We start from the raw sequence: 27,268 nt of genomic DNA on the forward strand, positions 1-27,268 counted from the left end.
TAAGAAATCAACCTAAGTGCCTATCAACAAACGAATGGATAAGAAAATGTGGTATACAGCTGACTCTTGAAAAACACAGGTTTGAACCATGAGGATCCACTTATATGCAAATTTTCTTCCTCTTCTGCCACTCCAGAGAAAGACCAAACCCACCTATTTCTTCTCCTTCTCAGCCTACTCAATGTGAAGATAATGAGGATGCAGATCTTTATGATTCATTTCATTGAATGAATAGTAAACATATTTTTAGTGATTTTCTTAATATTTTCTTTTCTCTAGCTTATTTCATTGTAAAAATACAGTATATAGTGTGTGTTAATCAATTTATGTTATTGGTAAGATTTCCAATCAACAGTAGACTATTAGTAGTTAAGCTTTTGGGTCAGGGAATCAAATTATACCTCAATTTTCAACTGAGTGGAGGGTCAGTGCCCCTTTCCTCCATGTCGTTCGAGGTTAAACTGTATATAAATAATGGAATACTATTCAGCTTTACATGAACCTGGAGGACATTATGCTAAGTAAAATAAACCACACAAAGAAAGAAATACTGCATGATCTCACTTACATGAGGAATCTTAAAAAGTTGAACTCAGAGAAATGGAGAATAGAATGGTAGTTGCCAGAGGTGGGGGATGGGAGTGGGAGGATGCCAAAATGTTGGTCCAAAGCTCCAAAGTTTCAGCTAATTAGACAAAAAAAAAGTTTTTGAGATGTATTGCATAGCAGAGTGACTGTAGTTAATAATAATGTAATGGATATTTCAATATTGTTAAGAGAATACGATTTTAAATGTTCCCACTACAAAAAGAATCTGTATGTGAGATGACAGATATGCTCATTCATATGACCTTGAGAGAGAGAATTTAGGGTATTTGGTAGAAGAAATTTCTAAGCAGCAAAGTATACAAGAGGTGACCTGGGTGTTGTTAAAGGCATTCAGTTTCATAAGGGAAAAAGGACACAAAAGTTCAAAAAATTTGCAGCCTCACAATGCGATAGAAAATAAAATCCCATTTTCTGGGAAGAAATTCAAACTGGCTGCAGAAATTTCATAATGTACATGTACATGAAAATATCATATTGTACCTCATAAATACTTAGAGTTATTATTTGCCAAAAGGAAAAGAAACTGATGGTTTAAAGGAATGAAAAAGACTCCTCTGATATGGTTTGGGTGTGTCCTTACCCAAATCTCATCTTAAATTCCCACATGTTGTGGCAAGGACCTGGTGGGAGGTAACTGAATCATGAGGGCAGGTCTTTCCCAAACTGTTCTTGTGATAGTGAATACGTCTCATGAGATCTGATGGTTTTAAAAAGGGGAGATTCTCTGAACAAGCTTTCTTCTCTTTTCTGCTGTCATGTGAGACGTGCCTTTCACCTTCTGTCATGATTATGAAGCCTCCCCAGCCACAGGGACTGTGAGTCCAATAAATTGCTTTCTTTTGTAAATTATCCAGTCTCAAGTATGCCTTTAACAGCAGTGTGAAAATGGACTAATATAGTAAATTGGTACCAGAAGTGGGGTGCTGCTGAAAAGATACCCCAAAATGTGGAAGTGACATTGGAACTGGTTAACAGGCAGAGGTTGGAGAGACTGAAACAGTTTAGAGGGCTCAGAAGAAGACAGGAAAATGTGGGAAAGTTTGGAACTCCCTAAAGGCTTGTTCAATGGCTTTGACCAAAATGCTGATAATGCTATGGACAATGAAATCCAAGCTGAGATGGTCTCAGATGGAGATAAGGAATTTGTTGGGAACTGGAGCAAAGATGACTCTTGTTATGTTTTAGCAAAGAGACTGGTGGAATTTTACCCCTGCCTTAGAGATTTGTGAAACTCTGACCTTGAGAGAGATGATTTAGGCTATCTGGTAGAAGAAATTTATAAGCAAAAAAACATACAAGAGTGACCTGGGTGCTGTTAAAGGCATTCAGTTTCATAACGGAAACACAGCATAAAAGTTTGAAAAATGTGCAGCCTCACAATGTGACAGAAAAGAAAATCCCATTTTCTGGAGAGAAAGTCAAGCTGGCTGCAGAAATTTGCATAAGTAACAAGGAGCCCAATGTTAATCCCCAAGACCATGGGCAAAATATCTCCAGCGTTGTGTCAGAGGTCTTCACAGCATCCCCTCTCATCACAGGCTCAAAGGCCTAGGAGAAAAATGTGGTTTCTTGGGCCGGGTCCAGGGTTCCAATGCTGTGTGTAGCCTAGGGACTTGGTGTCCCGTGTCCCAGCCACTCGAGTAATGACTAAAAGGGGCAAAAATAGAACTTAGGCAATGGCTTCAGAGGGTGCAAGACTCAAGCCTTGGCAGCTTCCATGTGGTGTTGAGCCTGCGTGTGTACTGAAGTCAAGAACTGAGGTTTGGAAACATCTGCCTAGATCTCAGAGGATGTATGGAAATATCCAGGCAGAAGTTTGCTGCAGGGATGGGGCCCTCATGGAATAACTTCGGCTAGGGCAGTGCAGAAAGGAAATATGGGGTTGAAGCCCTCACACAGAGTCCCTACTGGGGCACCACCTAGTGGAGCTGTGAGAAGAGGGCCACCATCCACCAGATCCCAAAATGACAGATCCACTGACAGCTTGCACCATTCACCTGGAAAAGTCACAGACACTCAATGCCAGCCCGTGAAAGCACCAGGAGGGAGGCTGTACCCTGGGAGCCACAGGGGTGGAGCTGCCCAAGACCATGGGAACCCACTTGTTACATTAGCATGACCTGGATGTGAGATATGGAGTCAAAGGAGATCATTTTGGAACTTTAAAATTTGACTGCCCCACTGGATTCTGGACTTTCATGGGCCCTGTAGCTCCTTTGTTTAGGCCAATTTCTCCCATTTGGAATGGGTGTATTTACCCAATGCCTGCATTCCCATTGTATCTAGCAATTGACTGACTTGCTTTTGATATTACAGGCTCATAGGGAGAAAGGACTTGCTTTGTCTCAGATGAGATGCTGGACTTTGGACTTTTGAGTTAAAGCTGAAGACTCTGGGCGACGGTTGAGAAGGCATGATTCGTTTTAAAATGTGAGGACATGAGATTTGGGAGGGGCCAGGAGTGAAATGATATGGTTTGGGTGTGTCCCCACCCAAATCTCATGTTTAATTCCCATGTGTTTTGGGAGGGACCCTGTGGGAAGTACTTGAATCATGGGGGCAGGTCCTTCCCATGCTGGTCTCATGATAGTGAATAAGTCTCATGAGATCTGATGGCTTTAAAAAGGGAACACAAGCTCTCTTGTCTACTGCCATATAAGACATGCCTTTTACCTTCCGCCATGATTGTGAGGCCTCCTCAGCCACAACTGTGAATCCAATAAACCTCTTTTGTTTGTAAACTGCGCAGTCTTGGGTATGTCTTTATTAGCAGCATGAAAACAGACTTATACACTCTCTTTGTATTTTAGCTATTTTCACCAATTTTACTATGTTGCAAGGTGTGACCATCCTACCACTGGCAGGGGTCATAGGATCAGATACAAGAGGCTTTAATCTAGCCCTCAGTTAGATTTATAGAAGGATATAGGATAGAATTTAGCACACAGTATCTTAAAACTCTTAAGGAGGCCAAACAATCATTCCCCCACATACAAGAAGAGTACTCACTATTGCCAGAGACAGTTCAGGTGCATGTGGTTTACCTCAATCCACAGATGTGCCCTGGTTTCCTGCCAATCTTACACTATTCAATTTTCATAGATATAGGGCCCTTATGCCAATTCAGAGTTCTCTCACTCAGTCCAGGTTTGATGCCACAGATAGGTTTTCATAGTAAATTTAAGAGATATCTAGTTACTGGTATATAACATTCTATGTTTCTCTTAACTCAGGATGTTTACAAGGAAATAGTGCTATAAGAAGTCAGACCCAAGGTCAGATTTTCAGGTAGGCCTACGTCTGTTAAAAGTCTAAGTATGACGTTCTACCTTCAATCACGTTGTAGATTTCTAGTCATTCCTTCTCTGCAGTTGAAAGGCTTACTGACTCGCTGCCTTGGTATCACAGATCAACTGAAGTTCTCAATAATAATCCCTTCTAATATTTGCTCTAGCTGCATTATTTCTCTTGTCTCCTTGTAGGTCACCTATCGAATATGTTACAGGTTCTTACTTGATCCTTTATCTGATATCTGTACTTTTGCATCATTTTGTCTTCCCATGCTTCTGTATGTGTATTTTCTCCTAATTTACCTATCAGTTCATTAATTCTTATTTTTACTTTGTCTTCCATTCAACGCATCCACTAATTCTTAATTTTTGTAATTTTTTTTCAACTCTAGGATTTTCATTCTAAAAATTGTTTCCAGTTCTCAGTTAAAATTTTCAGTCTTGTCTTTCATGTTGTAAGCACAGTTACTTTCAAGCTGTCTGGTAACTCCAGTATTTAGAGCTGCTGTGACTCTAAATATTGGAGTTATCAGACAATATTATTTTCTATAGCCTGTTGCTTATGCTGGTTTAATTCAGGCTGTCTTATCTTTTACTATGTCTATTTATTTTTGATTGTACCCTAGTTATTGTAGTTACAAAACTGAAAAAAAATAAATTAAGCCTTTAGATGATCTTATCTTTGTTCAGAGAGGATTTAAGTTTGCATCCTGTAGATATTACCAATCAAAGGTCACCTCAATTCAATTCCAGAGATTGATATGAAGTTTAGATGCAATCGCTATGAAGGCTTATCTTCTACTGGTTTCCCCTATACTATATCCGTTTGGGGACTTAAAACAAAGTAGTCACCCATACAATGACAGGCGCTGAGCTCCAGTCCCTGCAACCCTGTGAAGCTAGTATAAGTGCTTTCACCCACCCCACCAAAACTGACAAACGCTCACAGGGGAAAAGCAGATTCAAAAGCCACAATCCTAATCTGGTCATTCTTTCCTGTATTTGTGTGCTTTCCAATGCTTTCATAAAGGTTTTTGTTTTTAAAATACATATATTTGATCCAACTTTTCTAATTCTACTTGGAGGAAGGGTTGGTCCAAATTTTCTAGTATGTCAATTAGCAAAACTGGAAATGGACCCATGGAACTTTAAATAAGACAGTAATAGAATATTTCTAATTAAAGTGAAACTATATCTGAAATTTGAATTTTAAAATTACATATCAAGTCAGAATTTCTTTGTCAAAAAGAAAACCAACTAAGCATCTAAAAAGCTATTTTAAAAATACAATACTAACAACTCATGTTTATATAAATCAAGATAGTAACAAAAACTAGTTTTTCATATAACTGATGGAAAACTCAACACTTTAAAACATAAAATAGTAAAGTTTAAGGCAACTTCTCTATAAAACCCAGTAGTATAACTTTCTCATCAAGAAACTAAACATGCTTAAATATTTGTATATAAATGTATTTTATAGAGAGCAATTCTACTTTGAAATAATATTTAATTAGAGGAACATATAGGCCACTCTCCTTTACCTAGATCAATTCTTTTTCTTCCTACTAACATACCAGCTCAGCTTAATGTTTATCAAGCATATACTGCACATATTCAATAAAGAAGATGAGACAGAATGTGTATTTTGGAGGAATTTCCAGTCCTATAGAAGGGATATATAGAGACAATATGATAATAGTTATAACTGAGATATGCACTACATGCTACGGGTCACAGAGGGACACAATGACACCATGACATTGCTCTATTACTGTGCATTTCAATCACTACCTAAAAATGACTGTTGTCTTTGGTGACATATTATAAACTAAAAAAAAAAAAAGTACATACCACATACCAATTTATATTTTAAAATTTAATTAAACCCTGTGTATTCATAATGCATAATTCTCCAAGGTGAAAAAAGCTGATATGAAAACTTACCCCATCTGGTAGTGCCCTCCAGCACACAGCACTAACAAATTCATTTGTATCATCTTCTTTTCGGTCTTTGTCCAGAACACTTTTGACTGTATCAAACTTAAAAGTTAGCAAAGTCTTAGAAAGTCCTTTATAGTACAGGTAGAGAGAGTTATTCTCACTTCCTGAAAATAAACAATAATAATATTTTAGAATAGGAAAACTTGGAATTAGAACATCACATTCCAATAGTAATTATCATCCAAAGTTTTAGGTCAAAGATCTTTTATGGTCAAATTTGAAAGGCTAGATCACAGGACTAACTAGAAATTATGTAAGAAAAGGATTCTTGGACAAAAGCTATACTTTACTAATCTAAAGAAACAATCAGTGTTAAATGATGTAACAATATTGATAATTCTAAGGCTGAAATTACCCTATAAAATCATTTATAAGGTTGGTGCAAAAGTAATTGTGGTTTTTGTCATTACTTTTAATTACTTTTGCACCAACCTAATAATAAGCCTATAGTAGAATCAGAAATATATTATTACAGCAAGGATCTTAAATTACATTTAGAAAGATTTCCATTTAGAGAGGTAAAAGAAAGTGGCAGCACTTACATAGGCAAATTTTAACAGCAGACACAATTTATTTCCATTTCTCAGTATAGGAATTATTCTATTAATGGTCTATGAACTGCAATTTTGAGCCATCTATTAAGATAGGATAATTGTTGCAGATATTTGCTTTGGCATTCTCATACATACTTGAAGAAAGTAAACTGTGCTGAATAAAGGCCAAGTCATTTAAAAGTAATGATCAAAGCTCATATATTCATGCGTTAGACATATCAGAGCATTCAAATATCAAATTTCATTTTTCTATTTCTTATTTAAATTTGTATAAATTATCAACAATAAAAGTCCTAGAATAACAGACCAATGCTAAGCAAATAGATTACTTCATGAAGAGAACAGCAGATAGGGAAAAATGAGTATCAAGTTTAGAAGACACATAACGTCTCCAAGATTGGAAATATTATTAACAGAACTTAATCTTTTCTGTCTGCTAAACAATATCTAAAGATTTATATTATAATGGAGAATGACCATAAAACAGTCAAAAATTTTGTGTTATTTCAGGTGTTACGGTTTGCACACAATAAAAAAGAGAAGGACTAATGCTCTTCTAGTACTACATGAGGAAAATCAATAGTGCTTGGGCATCAAGCCTATTATACTACCTTCTGAGTGCACAGACCTTTTCCTTAGTATTTAGTCTATTTCCATTGAGTTGAATTTCAAATACCTGTTAAAAAGTTCCTGGAAACGATGGTTTCACTTACCACAAGCTATATAATCTCCATTGGAAGCCAGGCCTACAAAGTTTTTTTCATTGATATGACCCTTGAAGGAACGTAGGCAGTATGGTTTCCCTACATTCCACAGTTTTAGCTGACTGTCTGTTGAGCTGAGGAAAAGTACAGAGTAAGAACATAGTTAAAATTTCTTGTCACGAAACTCATCACTGCTAATTAGAAGCAATGCAGTTTGCTCTGGAGCGAGACTGAGTTAGAATGTTCATCTGTTGACTGGGCATGGTGGCTCACACTTGTAATCCCAGCACTTTGGGAGGCCGAGGCAGGTGGATCACCTGAGGTCAGGAGTTCAAGCCCAGCCTGGCCAATATGGTGAAATCCTGTCTCTACTAAAAATGCAAAAATTAGCTGGGCGTAGTGGAATGCACCTGTACTTCCAGCTACTGGAGAGGCTGAGGCAGAAGAATCACTTGAATCCAGGAGGCAGAGGTTGCAGTGAGCCGGGACAGCACCACTGCACCCCAGCCTGGGTGACAAAGTAAGACTTTGTCCCAGAAAAAAAAAAAAGTTTTCTTTTCAACATATTTAAAACTCACCATGAAATCACAGAGAAATGAACATGTCAGTGTAAAAGCCAACCAAGGGATATTTAAAACCAAAAATAATTATACAACTATACTCAAGTAGATAAAATATGTAATAACATATTAGTTGACTTTAATAAATAAAATATTTCTCATTCCATTGCATCAACTATGTTGTTTATCTCTTCTTGAGAAGCAATAGCTAAAATCTAATCCAAAGTTCAAATGCAATTAAACATATGAAGATTAGATAAGGGGGGTGGATACATACATAACTAGTATCTTCAGATTTTATCCACAAATTACACATAAAAGTGTGTAATACAGACTGGAACCCAAACACTTTTAATTGGACAAGACATAAAAAATCTACTATTTAAGAAAAAGTACATACACTCCAATATTATAGTTTACATACACCCTCAGTGACATTACAAACTAGTAAGTTAAGTACTGAGCTCTGTATTAAGCTCAACCTCTGAGTAGTGTAATACTCACGCAGAGACAATTTCCTCACCACTCACAAACTTTGCATAAGAGACTGCTTTTCGGTGTCCTTTGAATACCATGATTGGCTGTTTAGTGTTACGAAGATCATAGTAGTGGACACAGTGATCTAAAACAAAACAAAACAAAATTAGATAAATGTAGTAAATGCAGAAATGGAAAGTAAAGTTAATTTTAACTGGTTGTTTTTTTCATTAAAAGTTTCACATATTATGTCTAATCTCTAACAGCCAGAAAACTGAGGAAAACAAATCCTTTTCAAAAATAAGACTGGCTCTAAAAAGAGAGTAACAAGGGTTCAAAATAATAGACAACTTAAAAATCAATCTTTATGTTTTAATGGCTTCATTAAAAAATGTTAATAAAAACATTGGGACATCTGGATAAACATAATGCTATATAATCTTATTTCCCACATTTGCCTTAAAAAACCATTATTTAGATACATTTTATATATAATAAAATACACATGCTGAAAATATTGTATGCAGTTCAACAATCTACTAAATTTTACCAGCAGTTCAACCATCACCATAAATCAGTTTTAGAAGATTTCTGCACTCCAATAAGATCACTCATTTGCCATCTACCATCACAGGCAACCTCTATTCCTGTCTGTCTCTATAAATTCTTTATACAAATAATATATTATGTAGCTTCTGTGTATGGCTTCTTACATAATGTTCTGATTTGAGGTTTAACTATTTTTCAACATGTGTTAGCAGCTCTTTTTTATTGCTGAATAGTATCCACCATATGGATGTACCACATTTTGTCAATCAACTCACCAGGTGATGGACATTTGTTTCCATTTTTTGATTATTATGAATAATGCTGATATGAACAATCACAATTAAGTGTTTGTGTGGACATGTTTTCATATCTCTTGGGTAGATACCTGGAAGAGTAGTTATTGGGCCATATGGCAATATTAAACTTTTTAAGAAATGGACCATTTACTGCATCATTCTTTATTGCCATCAGCAACACATGAAGGTTCCAGTTTACGTGAATTTTTAAAAATATCTGAATTCAAGACATTTCTCAGATGTATGTTTTATAATTTTTTTCAAACATTCTGTTGCTTTTGTTTATAATTGCTTAATGGTATATTTTAAAGAATAAAAGTTTTGAATCTTGGATGTGAAATTTCCTTTTTTCTCTTTACTAGACCACACTTTTCATGTTGCAAACAAGAAATCTTTGACTAATCCAAGGTATTAAAGATTTTCTCCTATTTCTAAAATTATTTTAGTTCTTGCATCTAAGGCTGTGACGTTACATTAAGTTTTAGTAACACTATTTGTTGAACAGACTCTCCTTTACCAAATGAATTTCCTTGGCGCCTTTGCTGATAATTAATTCATGATAAATAAGGATTTACTTCTGGTTTATTAATTCTAACCAATTGATCTATATACATCTACCATTCTACTAGTACAGACTGTCTTGATAACTCTAGCTTTAAGTTTTTAAATTGGGAAGAAATATTTTCCAGCTCTGTTGTTCTTTTTCAAAATTGTTTAGGCTCCCCTGGTCTTTGGCATTTTCACATAAATTTTAGGATTTTTTTGGCAAAAAAGCCTGACAAATTTTTGTTTGTTTGTTTAGACAGAGTCTCACTCTGTTGCCCAGACTGGAGTGCCATGGCGCAATCTGCTCACTGCAACCTCTACCCTCCTGGGTTAAAGTGATTCTCCTGCCTCAGCCTCCTGAGTAGCTGATATTACAGGTGCATGTCACCACTCACAGCTAGTTTTTGTATTTTTAGTAGAGACAGGGTTTTACCATGTTGATCAGGCTAGTCTCAAACTCCTAACCTTGTGATTCCCACAACTCGGCCTCCCAAAGTGCTGGGATTACAGGCGTGAGCCACAGTGCCCTGCCACCCACTGAAATTTTTAGAGTGACTCAGTTGGATCCATAGATCAACTTGAGAATTGGCAAACAATGCTGAGTCTGCCAATCCATGATTATAGAATATCTCTCCATTTGTTTTTATCTTCTTAATTTTCCTCAAAAAGTTTCTTTTGTAATATTCGGTGTACAAATCTTGCACTTCTTTTGTTAAATTTCTTCTATATTCTTTTTTATGTTATTCTGAACAGAATTATATTCTTTATTTTTGGATTGTTCATTGCTCATGTATGGAAATACAGTTGATTTTGTATATTGATCTTTTACTCAATGACTCTGTTGAACACTTTTATTAATCCTAAAAGTTCCTTAAAATTCATTACTTAAAATTTTCAACACATAAAATAATGTTATCTATAGAATAAGATTTTTAAATTCTTCCTTTCATATCTAAATGTCTTTTATTTCCTTTTCTTGCCTTTAGGGTATTGGCTAGAACCTTTATTACTATGTTGAAAAGGTAAGAGCAAATATCCTTTGTATTGCTGATCTTGGGAGAACAGCATTCAGTCTTTCACCATTTAAGTATGACCTTACTATTGGATTTTCGTAAAAGCTCTGTATCAGGTAGAGGAAGTTTTCCAGTTTCCCTCTATGCCAAGTTTGTTAATTTTTACCATCAATCGGTGTGGGTTTTGTCAAAAGCCTTTTCTATGTCTCTGATACTGTGTTTGTATGGTTTTAGTTTTTCATTCTACTAACAGGATGAATTACATAACTGATTTTTGATTGTTCAATCTGGCAGTTCTGGTATAAATTCCATGTTTTCATATATATATGTGTGTGTGTGTGTACATGTATGTGTATATATATGTGTGTATACACATACATGTACACACACACACACATACATACATACATATATTTTGTGCTGTTGGATGTGGTTTGCAGATATTTTGTTGGGGACATTTTCACCTATACTCTTGAAGAATATTGGTCTGTGTTTTTCTATTTTGGTGATATCATTGGCTTTGGTTTCAGGGAAGAGTTTGTGAAGTATTGGTATTATTTCTTCATTAAATATTAGATAGAATTTGCCAATAAAGCCATGTGAACCTCAGCTTTTCTTTTTGGGTAGACGGTTAATTATTAGTTCAATTTCTTTACTCATCAAACGTCTATTCAGATTTTCTATTTCTTAAGTTAGTTTTGCTAATTTGTGCCTTTCTAGGAATTTTTTACTCCATCTATGTTTTGAATAAGTTTTATAACTGAGTAAATTACTGAACATGTTACTAAGTTGGAATAAAGTTGTTTAGAGTATACTTCTATAACTCTTAATTTATGAAAGGTGAGTCGGTGGTCATGTGTCATCTTTCATTCTTAATTTTAGCTGTGTTTTCTCTTTTTCCTCAGTCTAGCTAAAGGTTTGTCAATTTTGCTAATCTTTTCAAAGAATCAACTTAAGAGTTTTATCAATTTTTTCTAACATTTCTCTTTTGGCTATATCATTAATTTCTACTTTAATCTTTATTATTTCCTTACTTCTGCTTGTCTTCAGTTAGCTTTGTTATTCTTTTTAAAGACAGACACTTGAGGATACACAATTCTCTATAAAAACTGCTTCGGCTGATACCACAAATTATGATATGATGTGTTTCCAACTTCATTCAGTTTAAAATCCTTTTACATTTCCTTTGTTATTTCTTGACTAATGAGTCAAGCAATGTGTCATGTAATTTCCAAATAATTGCAGATGTCCCAAATTAACTATTATTGTTGATTTTTAATTTAATTCCATTTTGGTCAGAGAACTATTTTGTATGTCTTCAATGATTTTGAATTGATTGACTTTTTTCGGTCTAAATATGGTCTCTCCTGTAGACTGTTACACTTGCTGGAGAAACGTGTGTTCTTCTACTGATGAAGTAGTCTACGGATGTCTGTTACATCAGGCTGACAAAGTTATTCAAGTCTGCTGATTTCCTGTCCAGTTTTGCCATGAAATATCAAAAGTGAAGTATTTTAGTTTTCAATAACTTCAGTCAAATTGTCTATTTTCCCTAAAATACTGTGAATTTTCTTTTCATATAGCCATAAAAAGTTTTTTAGGTGTATTGATAATTGATATATCTTTTCACTATTGATCCTTTTACCATTATAAAATGTCTTTGTTTCTAAGACTGATTTCTACTCTAAGTATATTCTGTTTGACAGAAATACAGTCATTCTACCATTTTTGTTGATTACTACTTACATGGTATATCTTTTTCCATCCTGTTACTTTAACCTATTTGTGTCCGTAAGTCTAATGTCTATCTCTTGTAGACAGCATATAGTTTGATTCTAACTTTTTATTTGTAAACCCATTTTGCCAATCCCTGAATGTTACAATGTTCAACATATGTACATTTAATATAATTATTAATAGGTTGCACATCTGAAACCCCAAAATCCCAAATCCTTGCTTCTGGAGTGCCAACATGACAATCAAAGCTCCAAATCTCCAAATGCTTCACTGGAGCATTTAAGATTTTGGATTTGAGATGCTGAACAGTAAGTACAATAATTGCTCAACAATGGAGATACATCCTAAGAAATGTATCATTTGGCAATTCTGTCATTGTGTGAGCATAATACAGTGTACTTACACAAACCTAGATGGTATAGACTACTACACATTTAGGCTACATGGAATAGCCTATTGATCCTAGGCTATAAACATACAGATCATGTTACTATACTGAATGCTGTAGGCAACTGTAACAATGGGAAATACTTATGTATCTAAATATAGAAAAGGTACAGTTAAAACACAATATGAAAGATAAAAAATGGTATACCTATACAGGGCCCTTACCATGAATGAAGTCTGCAGGACTGAAAATTGTTTTGGGTGCGTTAGTGAGTGGTAAATGGATATGAAGGCCTAGGACATTACAGTGTATGTAGGCTACACTAAATTTACTGTAAAAAAGTGTTCTTCATTTAGTAATAAATTAACCTTACTTTACTGTAATTTTTTAACTTTATAAACTTTAAATTTTTTAAAGCTTTTGACTCTTGTTATAACACTTAGATTAAAACACACAGATATTGTACAGCTGTACAAAGTATTTCCTTTTCATATATCCTTTTAAGTTAAAAAAATTAAGATAAAAAAAGCTTTTTAGACTTTTTTGTTAAAAACTAAGAAATAGGGCCAGGCACAGTGGCTCATGCCTGTAATCTCAACACTCTAGGAGGCTGAGGCAGGTGGATCATGAGGTCAGGAGTTCAAGACCAACCTGGCCAAGATGGTGAAATCCCATCTCCACTAAAAATACAAAATTAATAGCTGGGTGCGGTGGTGGGCACCTGTAATCACAGCTACTCGGAAGGCTAAGGCAGAGAACTGCTTGAACTCGGGAAGTGGTGGAGGCTGCAGTGAGCCAAGATCAAGCCACCGCACTCCAGCCAGGGGGACAGAGCAAGACTCCATCCTCACCCACCAAAAAAAAACCCAAAACTCTCCACAAAACTAAGAAATAGAAAATTAGGCTTGGTCTACACATGGTCAGAATAATCAATATCACTGTTTTCACCTCCATGTTTTGTCTTTTCTATTGTGAACAGTGCCACAATAAATGTACATGTATGTGTGTCTTTACAGTAGAATAATATCTAATCCTTTGGGTATATACCCAGTAATAGGATTGCTGGGTCAAATGGTATTTCTAGTTCTACATCCTTGAGGAATTGCCACACTGTCTTCCCAGCACTTTTATTTATCCAGTGCTGGGATTACAGCACTTCTGGGGTAATAAAATGCACAGAATTGTCATCTTCTCTGATAACAGTGCCTTCTTCTAGAATGTCTCCTGAAGGGCCAGCCTGAGGCTGTTATACAATTATAACTGTTATATGGCTGTTATAACTCAAGAAAAAAGTATAAGAAATATAATCTATAAAAATTATAAAAAGTAAATGCATAAACAAGTAGATTATAAAATATTGTGTAGTATACATAACTGTATGTGCTAGACTTTTTCAAAAATTTTGTTTTTGATTTTTGTGAGTATACAGTTTGTATACACACATGTAGAACATGAGATGTTTTGACAAAGGCATGCAATGCATAATAATCACATCATAGAGAATGGGGTATCTACCATAGGCATTTACCCTTTACGTTACAATCTAATTATATTTTCAGTTATTTCAAAATGTACAGTTAAATTATTATTAACTACAGCTACCTTGTTATGCTATTAAATACTAGGTATTACTCATTTTGTGTATTTTTTGTCATTAACCACCTCCACCTCCCCCAACAGCCCAAGTACCTTTTCCAGACTCTGATAACCATTCTTCTACTCTCTACGTCCATGAGTTCAATTGTTTTCATTTTTAGATCCCACAAATAAGTGAGAGCATGCAACGCTTGTCCTTCTATGACAGGTTTATTTCACTTTACATAATGATCTCCAGTTCTATCTATGTTGTTGCAAATCACAGAATCTTTCTTTTTTTTTTTGGCTGAATAATACTTCACTGTTTATATGTACCACATTTCTCTCATTTATCTGTTGATGGACACATAGTTTGCTTCCAAATCTTTTTTTTTTTTTAATTATACTTTAATTTCTGGGGTACATGTGCAGAACATGCAGATTTGTTACACAGGTATACATGTGCCATGCTGATTTGCTGCACCCATCAACCTGTCATCTACATTAGGTAATTTCTCCTAATGCTATCTCACCCCTAGCCTCTCACCCCGACAAGCCTGGTATGTGATGTTCCCCTCCCTGCGTCCATGTATTCTCAATGTTCAACTCCCACCTATGAATGAGAAAATGTGGTGTTTGGTTTTCTGTTCTTGTGTCAGTTTGCTGAGAACAAGGATTTTCAGCTTCATCCATGTCCCTGTAAAGGACATGAACTCATCCATTTTTATGGCTACATAGTATTCCATGGTGTATATGTGCCACATTTTCTTTATCCAGTCTATCACTGATGGGCATTTGGGTTGGTTCCAGGTCTTGGCTATTGTGAACAGTGCTACAATGAACATACATGTGCATATGTCTTTACAGTAGAATAATTTCTAATCTTTTGGGTATATACCCAGTAATGGAATTGCTGGGTCAAATGGTGTTTCTAGTTCTAGATCCTTGAATCACCACACTGACTTCCACAATAGTTGAACTAATTTACACTCCCACCAACAGTATAAAAGCGTTCCTATTTCTCCACATCCTCTCCCAGCATCTGTTGTTTCCTGACTTTTTAATGATTGCCATTCTAACTGGCGTGTGATGGTATCTCAATGTGGTTTTGATTTCCATTTCCCTAATGACCAGTGATAATGAGCTTTTTCCATGTTTCTTGGCTGCATAAATGTCTTCTTTTGAGAAGTGACTGTTCATATACTTTGCCCACTTTTTGATGGGGTTTTTCTCTCTTGTAAATTTGTTTAAGTTCTTTGTAGATTGTGGATATTAGCCCTTTGTCAGATGGATAGATGGCAAAAATTTTCTCCCATTCTGTAGGTTGCCTGTTCACTCTGATGATAGTTTCTTTTGCTGTGCAGAAGCTCTTTAGTTTAATTAGATCCTATTTGTCTATTTTGGCTTTTGTTGCCATTACTTTTGATGTTTTAGTCATAAAGTCTTTGCCCATGCCTATGTCCTCAATGGCATTGCCTAGGTTTTCCTCCAGGAATTTTATGGTTTTAGGTCTTACGTTTAGGATCCATCTTGAGTTAATTTTTGTATAAGGTGTAAGGAAGGGATCCAGTTTCAGCTTTCTGCATGTGGCTAGCCAGTTTTCCCAGCACCGTTTATTAATCAGGGACTCCTTTCCCCATTGCTTGTTTTTGTCATGTTTGTCAAAGATCAGATGGTTGTAGATGTGTGATTTCTGAGGCCTCTGTTCTGTTCCATTGGTCTATATATCTGTTCTGGTACCAGTATCATGTTGTTTTTGTTACCATAACCTTGTGGTATAGTTGGGGTTTGAAGTCAGGTAGCGTGATGCCTCCAGCTTTGTTCTTTTTGCTCAGGACTGTTTTGCCTATGCAGGCTCTTTGGTTCCATATGAAATTTACAGTAGTTTTTTTCAATTCTGTGAAGAAACTCAAGTCCTGACTACTGTGAACAGTGCCGCAACAAACATGGGAGTGCAGATAGCTCTTTCACAAGCTTACTTTTTTTGGGGGTGTATACTCAGCAGTGAGATTGCTGGGTAATATGGTAGCTCCAGTTTTAGTTTTTTAGGATATCCAAACCATTCTTTATAGTGGTTGTACCAATTTACATTCCCAACAACACTGTACAAGGGTACTCTTTTCTCCATATCCTCACCAGCATTTGTTATTGCCTAATTTTTGGATAAAAGTCATTTTAACTGGCGTGAGATAGTATCTCATTGTAGCTGTGATGTGCATTTCTGATGATCAATGATGTTGAGCACTTTTACATATACCAGTTTACCATTTATATGTCTTCTTTTGAGAAATACCTATTAGAATCTTTTACCCATTTTTAAATCAATTAGATTTTTTTCCTGTAGAATTGTATGAGCTCCTTATAGATTCTGATTATTAATCACTTGTCAGATGAGTAGTTTACAAATACTTTCTCCCAATCTGTGGGTTGTCTCTGTACTTTTTTGACTGCTTCCTTGGCTGTGTAGAAGCTTTTTTTTTTTTTTTTTTGAGACGGAGTTTCGCTTGTTACCCAGGCTGGAGTGCAATGGTGTGATCTCGGCTCACTGCAACCTCCGCCTCCTGGGTTCAGGCAATCCCCCTGCCTCAGCTTCCTGAGTAGCTGGGATTAGAAGCTTTTTAACTTGATATAATCCCATTTATCCATTTTTGGTCTGACTGCTTGTGGGATATTATTCAAGAAATTTTTGCTCAGACCAAGTACTGGAGATTTCCCCCAGTGTTTTCTTGAGTAGTTTTGTAGTGAAGTCTTAGATTCTTAGATTTAAGTCTTTAATCCATTTTGACTTGATTTTAATATATGGTCACAGATAGAGGTCTAGTTCCATTCTTCTGCAAATGGATATTCAGCTTTCTTTCTCATTGGCATTTACTGAAAAGACTATCTTTTCTCTGCTGTATGTTCTTGGCAACTTTGTCAAAAATAAGTTCACTGTAGGTTTGCCATGCTTTTATTTAACTGCCAGCAAAGAATTGTTTACACTAGTATCACTGCAAACATGTGAGTATTGTCTGCACTATGAAGTTATAATGGCTATGACAACATTAGGAGTTTGAAATTTTTCACCTCAGTTATAATCTTATGGGACCACTGTCATATATGTGGTCTCTCAATGATTGAAATGTTATCATACATTGCATGACTCTATAATGCAAATATTCCAAAATAAAGAAAAAAAGAAAAAGAAATCCAAAACACTTCTGGTCCAAGTGTTTTGGAAAAAGGGTATTCAACCTGTATATGGTAGGATTTTTACCTGCAATGTTGCTTTTTTTTCCTGTTATGTCATTTGTTTTTTTATTCCACCATTATTACCTTACTTTGTGTTATACAGATATTTTCTAGTGTATCATTTTATTTTTTAGTATGTTTTAAAAGTTATTATCAGAGTGGTTTTTCTGGGGCTTATAATTGGCATGTTAAAATAATCTAGTTCAGATGATCACTAACTTAATTTCAATACTACGTCAAAATTCTGCTGCAATATAGCTCTGTCTCCTTTCCTCCCCATTCTTTGAACCATTATGGCTATACATATTACATCTTTCTATGTTATATGTTCATCAACAGTCTTGGAATTACTATTTTAGTCAATTGTCTTTCAACCCTTTTCCGGTTTAGAAAAAAAAAAGTGCCGCTTGCTGCCAGAGCTCATTTAATTTTACATAAACACAATCTTCAAGGCTATTGCAAATCTGACTGATTTTGAGTGAGAAAATAAAATATAAAACTGTCCTTGGAGTTATTTCTAAACAGAACTAACATCAGAATTGTCTGAATCATCAAAATTGTCTATTTTGAAAAAACTGGATTCATCAAATGAATCTCTAGCTAGAACCGTTTGAGTACAATGTTAACATCATGCATAAGAATGCTATGTTTTCTAGGATTTGACATTTTAAGTGATCGATAATATCTCTGTCAAATTTTCTCGATTTTCATTTGTGTAAATGTAAATACCATACTAAAAACAGAATGCTATAGATAGAATGATGTCTTTTGTTTCCGAAGTTGATATATTAGAGTGATGTGAAAATAAGGATAAAAGTGAGATATTTTGTGGCAAAGTTAACTCAGGGTAAACAACTGCAGCCACAAGTGCTACCAGCAAGTGGCTCATTCTCAGGACAGATGAGTCCTCATTCTCAGGACAGATGAGTAAAGGGTTAAATCAGAAGAAAAATTCCTGGTTTTCTTCCAGCTCAGCTTTTTGCTATTGGTGGTATTGCTGTTTGTGGTTTAGTGACTTCTCTGGGACTATATCTTTCAGCCTGTAATTCCTACTGCATGGAGTCACCGACATCTTTAATGAGTTTTTAATTTATTTTTGTTTTAATTTTTAAGTCCAGCTGAGTAAGAGTTATTCCTAGGTCAGCAACACTCAGTAGTAACAAGATTTCTTTAAATGCTTTACATCATTATGTCTTCCACCCTCCGCCAAAGGATTTGTGTGTATGTTGGCGAATGCTTTCAAAGCTTAAATCTGCCTTAGCCTTCACTTCCTGCTTACACAGAGCCTCAAGGTCAGCAGAGATGAAGACTGGGAGTCTCTTCAGTTTTTCCTGGATATGCACACTACACCTTGCACATGTGCATAGCATTCTACAACTAGGTACATGTCAGAGCTTCTTGACCCCCACCTTTTGTTGTCCAGATCTTTGTTTTAAATTTCTGGCTGTGTCCTTGATTGCCCAACTGGTAGTACAGTCTGACATAGCTGTGATACTGCATCTAATTATTTGCAACAATACTGTGGGTATGGGCAGGTATTTTCCCATGAAGATTTTGAGTTGGGTCAAACAGTAATAATACTCTAATATTTCACAATGCAAAAGCATTTTAATAATTTTTCAAGTTATTTCATAAGGTAAGAATAACTTGGTATTATAAAAATAACATACTGCATAATAATATACTAACATTCTCAAGTTAATACAAAAGGGGCGTAATATGTAAAAGATAAAGGCATATAAGTAAAGGTTAAATCAGGTAATTGTGTACTGCTCAAAAGTTTTATAGTAGCTAAAAACTGTGTACTGCACAAAGGTTTTACAGTGACGTATCACATGGCAGATGTTTCTAGACAGACAACTTCAAAAGAAACTGTACTGGCGTACTCAGAACCCATTTACTATTTCAAGTGATAACTTATTTTCAGCAAAATATATACCAGTTAATCCAATTATTGTTATTATGCCATATTTTGAATTTTCTTGATTTTATATTTTTATTGCGTTTATTAATAATTAGAATTTGTTCTGAGTTTATAGTTACTTAAGAGACAGGAGCATATGAAGATGGTCTACAGGTTTACAGTATATACATATAGTCATAACATTATGATGTTATTAATAACATTATGAAGTTTAGGTTACTTGGGGGAGTCCACAATAATTTTCTTTTCTTTATAAAGGAGGGTATATCTTTATATTTCTAAAGCATTGCCCCAATTGAAAAAGTATGCTTAACAATGAGGAGTTAGAGTATAGTCCATTTCTGTTTATCTTCTTCCCCTAACTTTTAGCTTTGAAAAGAAATCCAATCTGCAAAGAAGTTGAAAGAACAGGATAATGAATAACCTTATACTATTTACTCTAGACTCACCAACTATAAAGTTTCACCATATTTGCTTTATCCACCCCCAAACCCACACTGTATCTCCTCTCCATTCTCTCTCTCTCTCTCTCTCTCTCTCTCTCTCTCTCTTTCCCCTGCACCTTGGAACCACTTTAAGTTTCAAACATCAGGATATTTGACTTTTAAAAACTTCAGCCTCTACCTTCTACAAACAAAAACTTTCCTATGTACACAATACCATTATATTACACTCAAGAAAATTCACGGTGATATAATATACTATGCATTCTATATTCAGGTATCTCCCAACTGTTTAAAAAAGGCCTGAACATTTATTTAGTTTTTACTAATGGGTCACTCATTGTATTTAGTTGCCATGTCTCTGGTATACTATATAAAACATTTCATAATATTGTTATATTTGAAGCATCTTGAGGACTGTTGTTTTGCACAATGTTCAACACACCTGAATTTATCTAAATGTTTTCTTATTATTTTCAAATTAAATGTTTTGGCAAAAATACTATAAAGGTGATGGTCCTTCCTACCATATCACAAGAAGTGGCACATGTTTGTTCCACTGGTGATGCTAAATTTGATTACTTAGATGACCTTCTGGTCTCTTCAGTGTAAAGGGTTTCTGTCTCTTTTATTTCAACTGTTAAACCAAATGATGCTATTTCCACAGCCATTAAGAAGAAAACAAATACATTTTATTTTTTACACAGCTAAATGTCAAATGTCAGCAAACAGTCAAGTAACAAAACTATACAAATACTTTCTTTAAGACAACAAGATTAATTAATACGCTACTCCTCATAGAAAATCAATGCTAAATGACAAGGTGATGTCAATAATAACACCATTTATAGAAATAAAATTGTCAATGTCAACATTCCTCTGTGGTGATAGAAACCTGGGGACAGATTAAGTACATTTTAAAGGCCGATTTTTAATTATAGGGAATAGTGAAAAGAAAACTTAAATCTCTCTTAATACTCCCCTTTAAACATGCTTTCTAATTAAAACAGATTTTAATTCATCTCAGTTTTAGTTGATATCTTAAAGTTTTCATTGATGTGAAAAACAAAATAACGTGGTGGCAATGATTCAAAACCTACACTTAATAAAATTAGAATCATGCTGTCCAGTACAGTAGTTAGTAGCCACATGTGGTTATTTAAAATTAAACGAAAACTTAAGTTTCTCAGTAACACTAGCTACAGTTCAAGTGCTCAACAACCAAATGTAGTCAGAAGTATTACTGCAGTTCTATGTGACAGTTTTGATAGAAAATAACTAATTACAAATATCTATAATGTATTAAGTAGAAATTCCACTTCCATTAAAGTGAAGAAAATAACCAAAATAGAATAATAAACTCCAAATACTTAAGATGGTGATTTTCACATTCGCTAATTGTGTGAGTTAATCCTCCCTTTCTTACTTTTTTCTCATTAATGTACTACACAAAGCAGAGAGTATGCTTGTCAAACCATCTTAACAATCAGATCAATCTTTCTAGACAATGTGAGATTCAAATTTTCCAACTATTCAAAATGTTGAGCTTCAAAACAGTAACTGTTTTATGGCTAGAGGGAATGTAGGAATATAATACACAGAGACATTTATATTTAAGGCATTTATATACAGTCACATGCTAGATAATGACATTTCACGATGATATATGATGGTGGTGCCATAAAATTATAACGGCGCTGAAAAGTTCCTATCACACAGTGACTTTGTAGCTATTAATAGTAACTTTGTGGAAATTATTCCTAAGTTTTTGGTGATTCTGGTGTACACAAACCTACTACAATGACAATAAAATAAAGGAATACCACATACAATTACGTATAGTACACAATATACGATAATAAACAACTGTTACTGGCTTATGTATTTACTAGACTTTTTAATCATTATTTTAGAGTATACTCTTATTAATTAAAAAAAAATGGTAATACAGCCTCAGGAAGCTGGGCACAGTGGTGTGTGCTTGTATCCCAGCAACTTGGGAGTTTGAGGCAGGAGGATTGCTTGAGCCCAAGAGTTTGAGGCTGCAGTGTGTTAAGACTGTGCCTATGAATAGCCACTGTAATTCAGTCTGGGCCATAAGTTAGAGAATAGTGGCACAATCATGGCTCACTGCAGCCTCGACTTCCTGGGCTCAGGTGAATTTCCCACCTCAGCCTTCCAGGTAGCTGGGACTACAGGTGTGTACCACCATGCTCCACTAAGTTTTTGTGAAGCTGGGGTTCTGCTATGTGACTTGGCTGGTTTTGACCTCCTGAGCTCAAGTGATCCATTCACCTCGGCCTCCCCAAGTGCTGGGATTACAGACGTAAGCCAACGCGCCCAGCCAAGTTAAGTGTTATTACAAAAGAGTCAAAAATCTTACATTTTAAAGTTAATAAAGTAAAAACATTACATTAAACTAAGGTTAATTTATTATTAAACAAAGAACTATTAAAAAATAAATTTCAGCCTAAGTATATGGTAATGCCCTAGGCCTTCATATTCACTCACCACTCATTAACTCAACCCAAACAACTTCCAGTTCTGCAAGCACCATTCATGGTAAGAGCTCTATATAGGTGTACCTTTTTTTTTTAACCTTATATTGTATTTTTACTGTAGCTTTTCTATATTTAGACACACAAATACTTACCATTGTGCTATAATTGGCTACAGCTTTTAGTACAGTAGCAAGCTATACAGGTTTGTAGCCTAGGAGTAATAGGTTATACTATATAGCCTAGGTGTACAATAGGTTTGTGTAAGTATTCTCTATGTTTGAACGATGACATATTTCTCAAAATGCATCCCCATCCTTGAGCAACATGTGATTGCATTATACAGTAGTCCCTAGGTATCCTCAGAGGGACTGGCTTCAAATCCCCATGCCCCCCACACCAAAATCCATGGATGTCCATGATTCTTTACAAAATGACCTAGTATATGCTTATAACTTCCACACCTCCTCCTATATACTTTAAATCATCTCTAGATTACTTATAACACCTAATACAACATAAATGTTGTATGTAAATAACTGTTATAACGTATTTCTAAAATTTGTATTATTTTTTATTGTCATAGTGATAATTTCTTTTCCAAATGGTTTTGATCCATGGTTGGCTGAATCTGCAGCTGCTCAAGGGTACAGAAGGCTGAGTATGTAACTCACCCCAAAAATATATGATTACAGAAAGAAAAGAAAAGAGGGTTCAGAAATTTACTTAGCTAGGGGGAAAAAGACAAGATGATGACGAGTTCTGAAATAATAGAGAAAACTGGAATATAATCTTGTAATTTAAAATTTTCTATTTGCTGTTTGTGCTATCTTATTTGGTCTTAATGAATCATTATAAAGAATATAAAGGATTTAAGTTTCATTCAATGAGCAAACTTACTTGGTTCTCCTTCCTGCTGTAGTTTTCCTCTTGTATAATTTCTCATTTCTGTTACATTAAACTATCATAAATAAATAATTTTATTATAATTCTCTTTGGACTGAAATGATTTACAAAGACTACGAATGTATTTCAACTCACCATATAATAAGTCAAAAGTCAAAATTAGACACAGAATTTTAGCTGAAGTATGAGAAAATGTTCCATATATTATTTATACAGAAGGATCTTTTATAGCTGGCATACTTATAACCTTACTATTATTAACATAGTGTTTTACTTTGAAAGCAGTGATTGTAGAAAAAATTTAAATTCCAGATTTATTTAGATACATGCACATGTAAAACTATGAAGGTTATTCTAGGGAAGTACCTGCTGCTTTTTTAGTTAAGACACTGCCAAAGGTATGTATGTTTTATAGCTGTTATGAAAGATTACTCAACCAGGTTTCATAATCCTTGATTAGGAGTTCATTCCAATACGTGCTCTTTCAATTTTGGGGTGGGAACACTAATTAACTATATGAAGCTATTTCTCCATTCCCTCAAAATATACGAAGTATTTGTATTTTATCCTCAAGTTTTCGGTGGAGAATGAAGGGTACAGAATGAACTTTCATTTGCAGAAAGCAAGCAGAATTTGATTTGAGGTAAAAATAGACGAGAAGAGAAAAGAAAGTAAGAGAATACATCTGACTACTGAGATCAAGTGGGAAGCTGTGCTTACATTTGAAAGGCTGCTTTACAGACTTCTGCTCCCCAACCCCACACAACCAGTGTGTAAAGCACCTTCTACTCTCATCAGTGCAAGTCCAAAGAAAGTGATTCTGGGTGCTAAATCAGCTACTTAATTATTTATTATTTCCACAACACAAGTTATGCTGCCTAGCTGCAACCTTTGTCTCTCTTAAATGAAAATCATTCATTTATTCAAAAACTATTCTAATATCTGTTAGAAGTCATTACCCTCAAAACAGGTGGTTACATTCTGTAATTACCATTTCTTTAAGGCCATATGGACATTTAAAAAACAAAACTATCTGCTAAAGAGAGTTTCATAATAAAATAAATGTTTTTTAAAAAATTAAAATCTAAGAGGCCTAAATGAAACCTTACTGTACTCTCTACTCCCTGAATTTAAGAAGCTTAGAACCTGAAATCCAAACTCTATGTTGGCTTTGTATTCCAAAAACTTTTGCAAAAAAATTAGGCAAAAAAACAATGTGTGTGTATGTATATGCACACTATATTAGTACTAATATGTGTCCATTCGTGCTAATATTTTAAATACAAGTATTCATTAAAAATTTATTATGTGCAGTTGTAAGGGGTATCATGGGGGATACAATGATGAACAAGAAAAGTCCCTGCTTTTGTGTGTGCTTACCTTCAAGTATTAGAGTCAGAGAAAAACAAGCATATAATAAAAAAAAATGCAGATTAAGTGATAACAATGAGACAAAGAGGAAAGGTAACGTTTGGGTGAATCTCCTAGACAGAAGGTTTTCAATAGGCTTCTTTGAGAAGATGAAGTTTAAGAAGAGACTGAAGAGTGTGCCTCTAGCTGTGAAGAGCCAGAAGAGTGTCTAAGGCAGAGAGGCAGCACAGTGAGAGCAGCATGAAATAATGTAGTATGAATTTAGAGAAGTTTGAAAGAGATCAAAGCAGGAATGTGGGATAAATTTATCTGAAAGAATATTATCCCTGCTGCTGTCTATAGAACAGACTGATGGGAAAGAATTGGAGAAGAGCTGAGTGTTTAGGCAAGAGGTTACTCCAGTGGTACAGGTAATGTAACCAAATACAGGTCCGAATGCTCGCAGCTTGCAGAGTCCAATTAACAAGGGTGAGGTGTGGTAGAAAGACAGACACTTTATTAACCAAAACTAAAGGAAAGGGGTCAGCTTCCTAGCTAAAATAACCGCTTCAATTTTGGGGGGGAAGGCAGAGGTTTAAAAAGAAAAAGCTTGATAAGGAAGGGATGCAAGAAGAACTGAGTACAATATGTGCCTCAAGGTTATATCTTGATACCCAAGGGAAAAAGAAGTTTAAAAAGGCATTTTGAAGTTAAGCTGCCTGGTTACATTAATGGCTTGAACTAGAGATAACTTGATTCCTGCCTAAGCTGGATATGACTGCAGAGAGAGCAACAAAGAGAAAATAAGAATGGAAGAAATTAGGGGAGCAGTCAATTATATTAAATAGTAATGAGAAAATAACAGAACAGATCAATTAATTTAGCAATATGGAGGTAATATGGTGATGATCACATGAACACCTTCAGTGGAATTAGGGTGGCAGAAGCCTTGGTGAAGAGGGTTACAACGTGAATAATAGAAAAGGAGCCAGAAAAAGGAAAGTTCTTCTTTAATATGATTTTAAAGAGGATAGCATTTAGTAAGTAGAATACAAGATTCAATTTAACGTGAAGAATGAGATACGTGGCTTGGACCACTGCATCAACAGGAAAATTAACAAAAATGAAGATAAAGTAATGGGTTTGTGAAGGAAAAGTGGATTGAGTTCTGCATGTTAAGTTTGAGGTGGCCATGAATACTGAGGTAGAAATGTCCAGTGAGTAGCATAGAAACGTCTGGAGTTTTTTAGCTTAGTGTGGGATTGAGATAAATAATTAGGAGTCTGCTATTTAAGCAGAATAACTGAGTGGATAAAATAACCCATAGGGAATTTAGAGAGTGACAAAAGAACAGAATATCAATGAATACCAACATTTCAAAGAAAAGACAACTAAGAACTATAGATGAGAGACGTGAAAAAAACCAGAGGGTGTTGTTTTAGAATCCAAACGAGGATAGCTTTTCCAGAAGTGAGTGGTCAACAATGTTGACTACTACTAAGAGATCAAATAAAATAAGGGCTTGAATTTAGTGACATGACGCTGCTACTGATCTTAGCGACAAAAATTTCGATCTTAGAGGAATTTCTATGTAAAGGTAGGAGCAGAAACCAAACTTCAGAGGAATGAGAAGCTGGAGTTAAGGAGGAGCTCTTTCTTCTCTCTCTCTCCCACCCTCTCTGAGTTAGGGGAAACTGCAAATGCAGACAGAAGAACAGAGATGTCAGATACATACAATTCTATTTCCATTCAAAAACTATTTTGTATATAATCTGTAATACACTTTTATTGTGTTTACATATCCATTTTTATGTATGAACTCTTTTTTAAAAAGTTTATGTGCAACTATCAATCCAGGTGATAAAACAAAGGTAAACAAACAAAAAAATTTATCTACTTAAATCTCTATCTGAAACAGAGAAAGAAACTGCCAGTCCAGGAACACACTCAGGTAAATGTTTAAGGGGTGTATCAATTCCTAACACCTTAAGTGTGGAAGCTGATCAAAATTATGTACCAACTGTTTATTTCTGTAACTATTACAGAATAATTTCTAGTACAACGAATAATTTTCCTGTAGGATTACTGAAAAAAAAAAAATACACACACACACAGACATTTCCACCATTGACAAGGCAATCATCATTGATATGTTAAAATGATTAGGTGAAATAGATATAAAAATATCTTATTAATGTTTAATGAGTATTTCATTACCTTTAGTAAAGTAAGAATAAAATCACTATTATTAATGAGGCAATGTTTTAAAATACAGATTGGGACACAATTGGTTAGACTGTTCCAAAAATAAGAAGACATAAATGAAGAAGACTCATATGTAATATGGCCAATCAGACATCAAACCGAATTTCAGAAACCCTGAATTCTATCTTTTGGCTTCTCAGAGGCTTGAGAGTTTATAAAAGTCCTCAATGCCCTAGCTTTTGGATACTGTGACAGGATTGAGATAGAAAGAAAAGTTGGGGAGATCCTTGTTAGGTTTTTCTTAGGCAGGAAATAAATTTTGACCATTTACACATACATAGGCCAACTGGTTACTAATATTTATCTCATACAGATATCATTATTACTTTTATTTTTATTTATTTTTTTG

General features: G+C 34.9%; 1 protein-coding gene across 5 annotated transcripts in view; it reads right to left on the bottom strand.

Annotated features, from left to right (window-relative positions):
* Positions 1–27,268, bottom strand: part of COP1 (COP1 E3 ubiquitin ligase) — a 235,552-nt gene that overhangs the window by 39,752 nt on the left and 168,532 nt on the right. For 3 of the 5 annotated variants that reach the window (XM_064370558.1, XM_064370557.1, XM_064370556.1), the window contains 4 exons: positions 8,226–8,343; positions 7,171–7,295; positions 5,847–6,007; positions 578–685 (listed from right to left, as the gene is read on the bottom strand). In XM_064370558.1, the coding sequence (XP_064226628.1) occupies positions 593–685; positions 5,847–6,007; positions 7,171–7,295; positions 8,226–8,343 (497 nt within the window). In that variant the 3' untranslated portion in view covers positions 578–592. Of the gene's footprint in view, positions 1–577; positions 686–5,846; positions 6,008–7,170; positions 7,296–8,225; positions 8,344–27,268 lie in introns of those variants that run through there. The other 2 variants (XM_012444565.3, XM_012444561.3) reach the window with 1 other exon arrangement.

Source organism: Aotus nancymaae, unplaced genomic scaffold (assembly GCF_030222135.1).
Source record: "Aotus nancymaae isolate 86718 unplaced genomic scaffold, 86718_ANA_hifiasm-v0.15.2.pri h1tg000108l, whole genome shotgun sequence".
Classification (NCBI taxonomy): Eukaryota; Metazoa; Chordata; class Mammalia; order Primates; family Aotidae; genus Aotus; species Aotus nancymaae.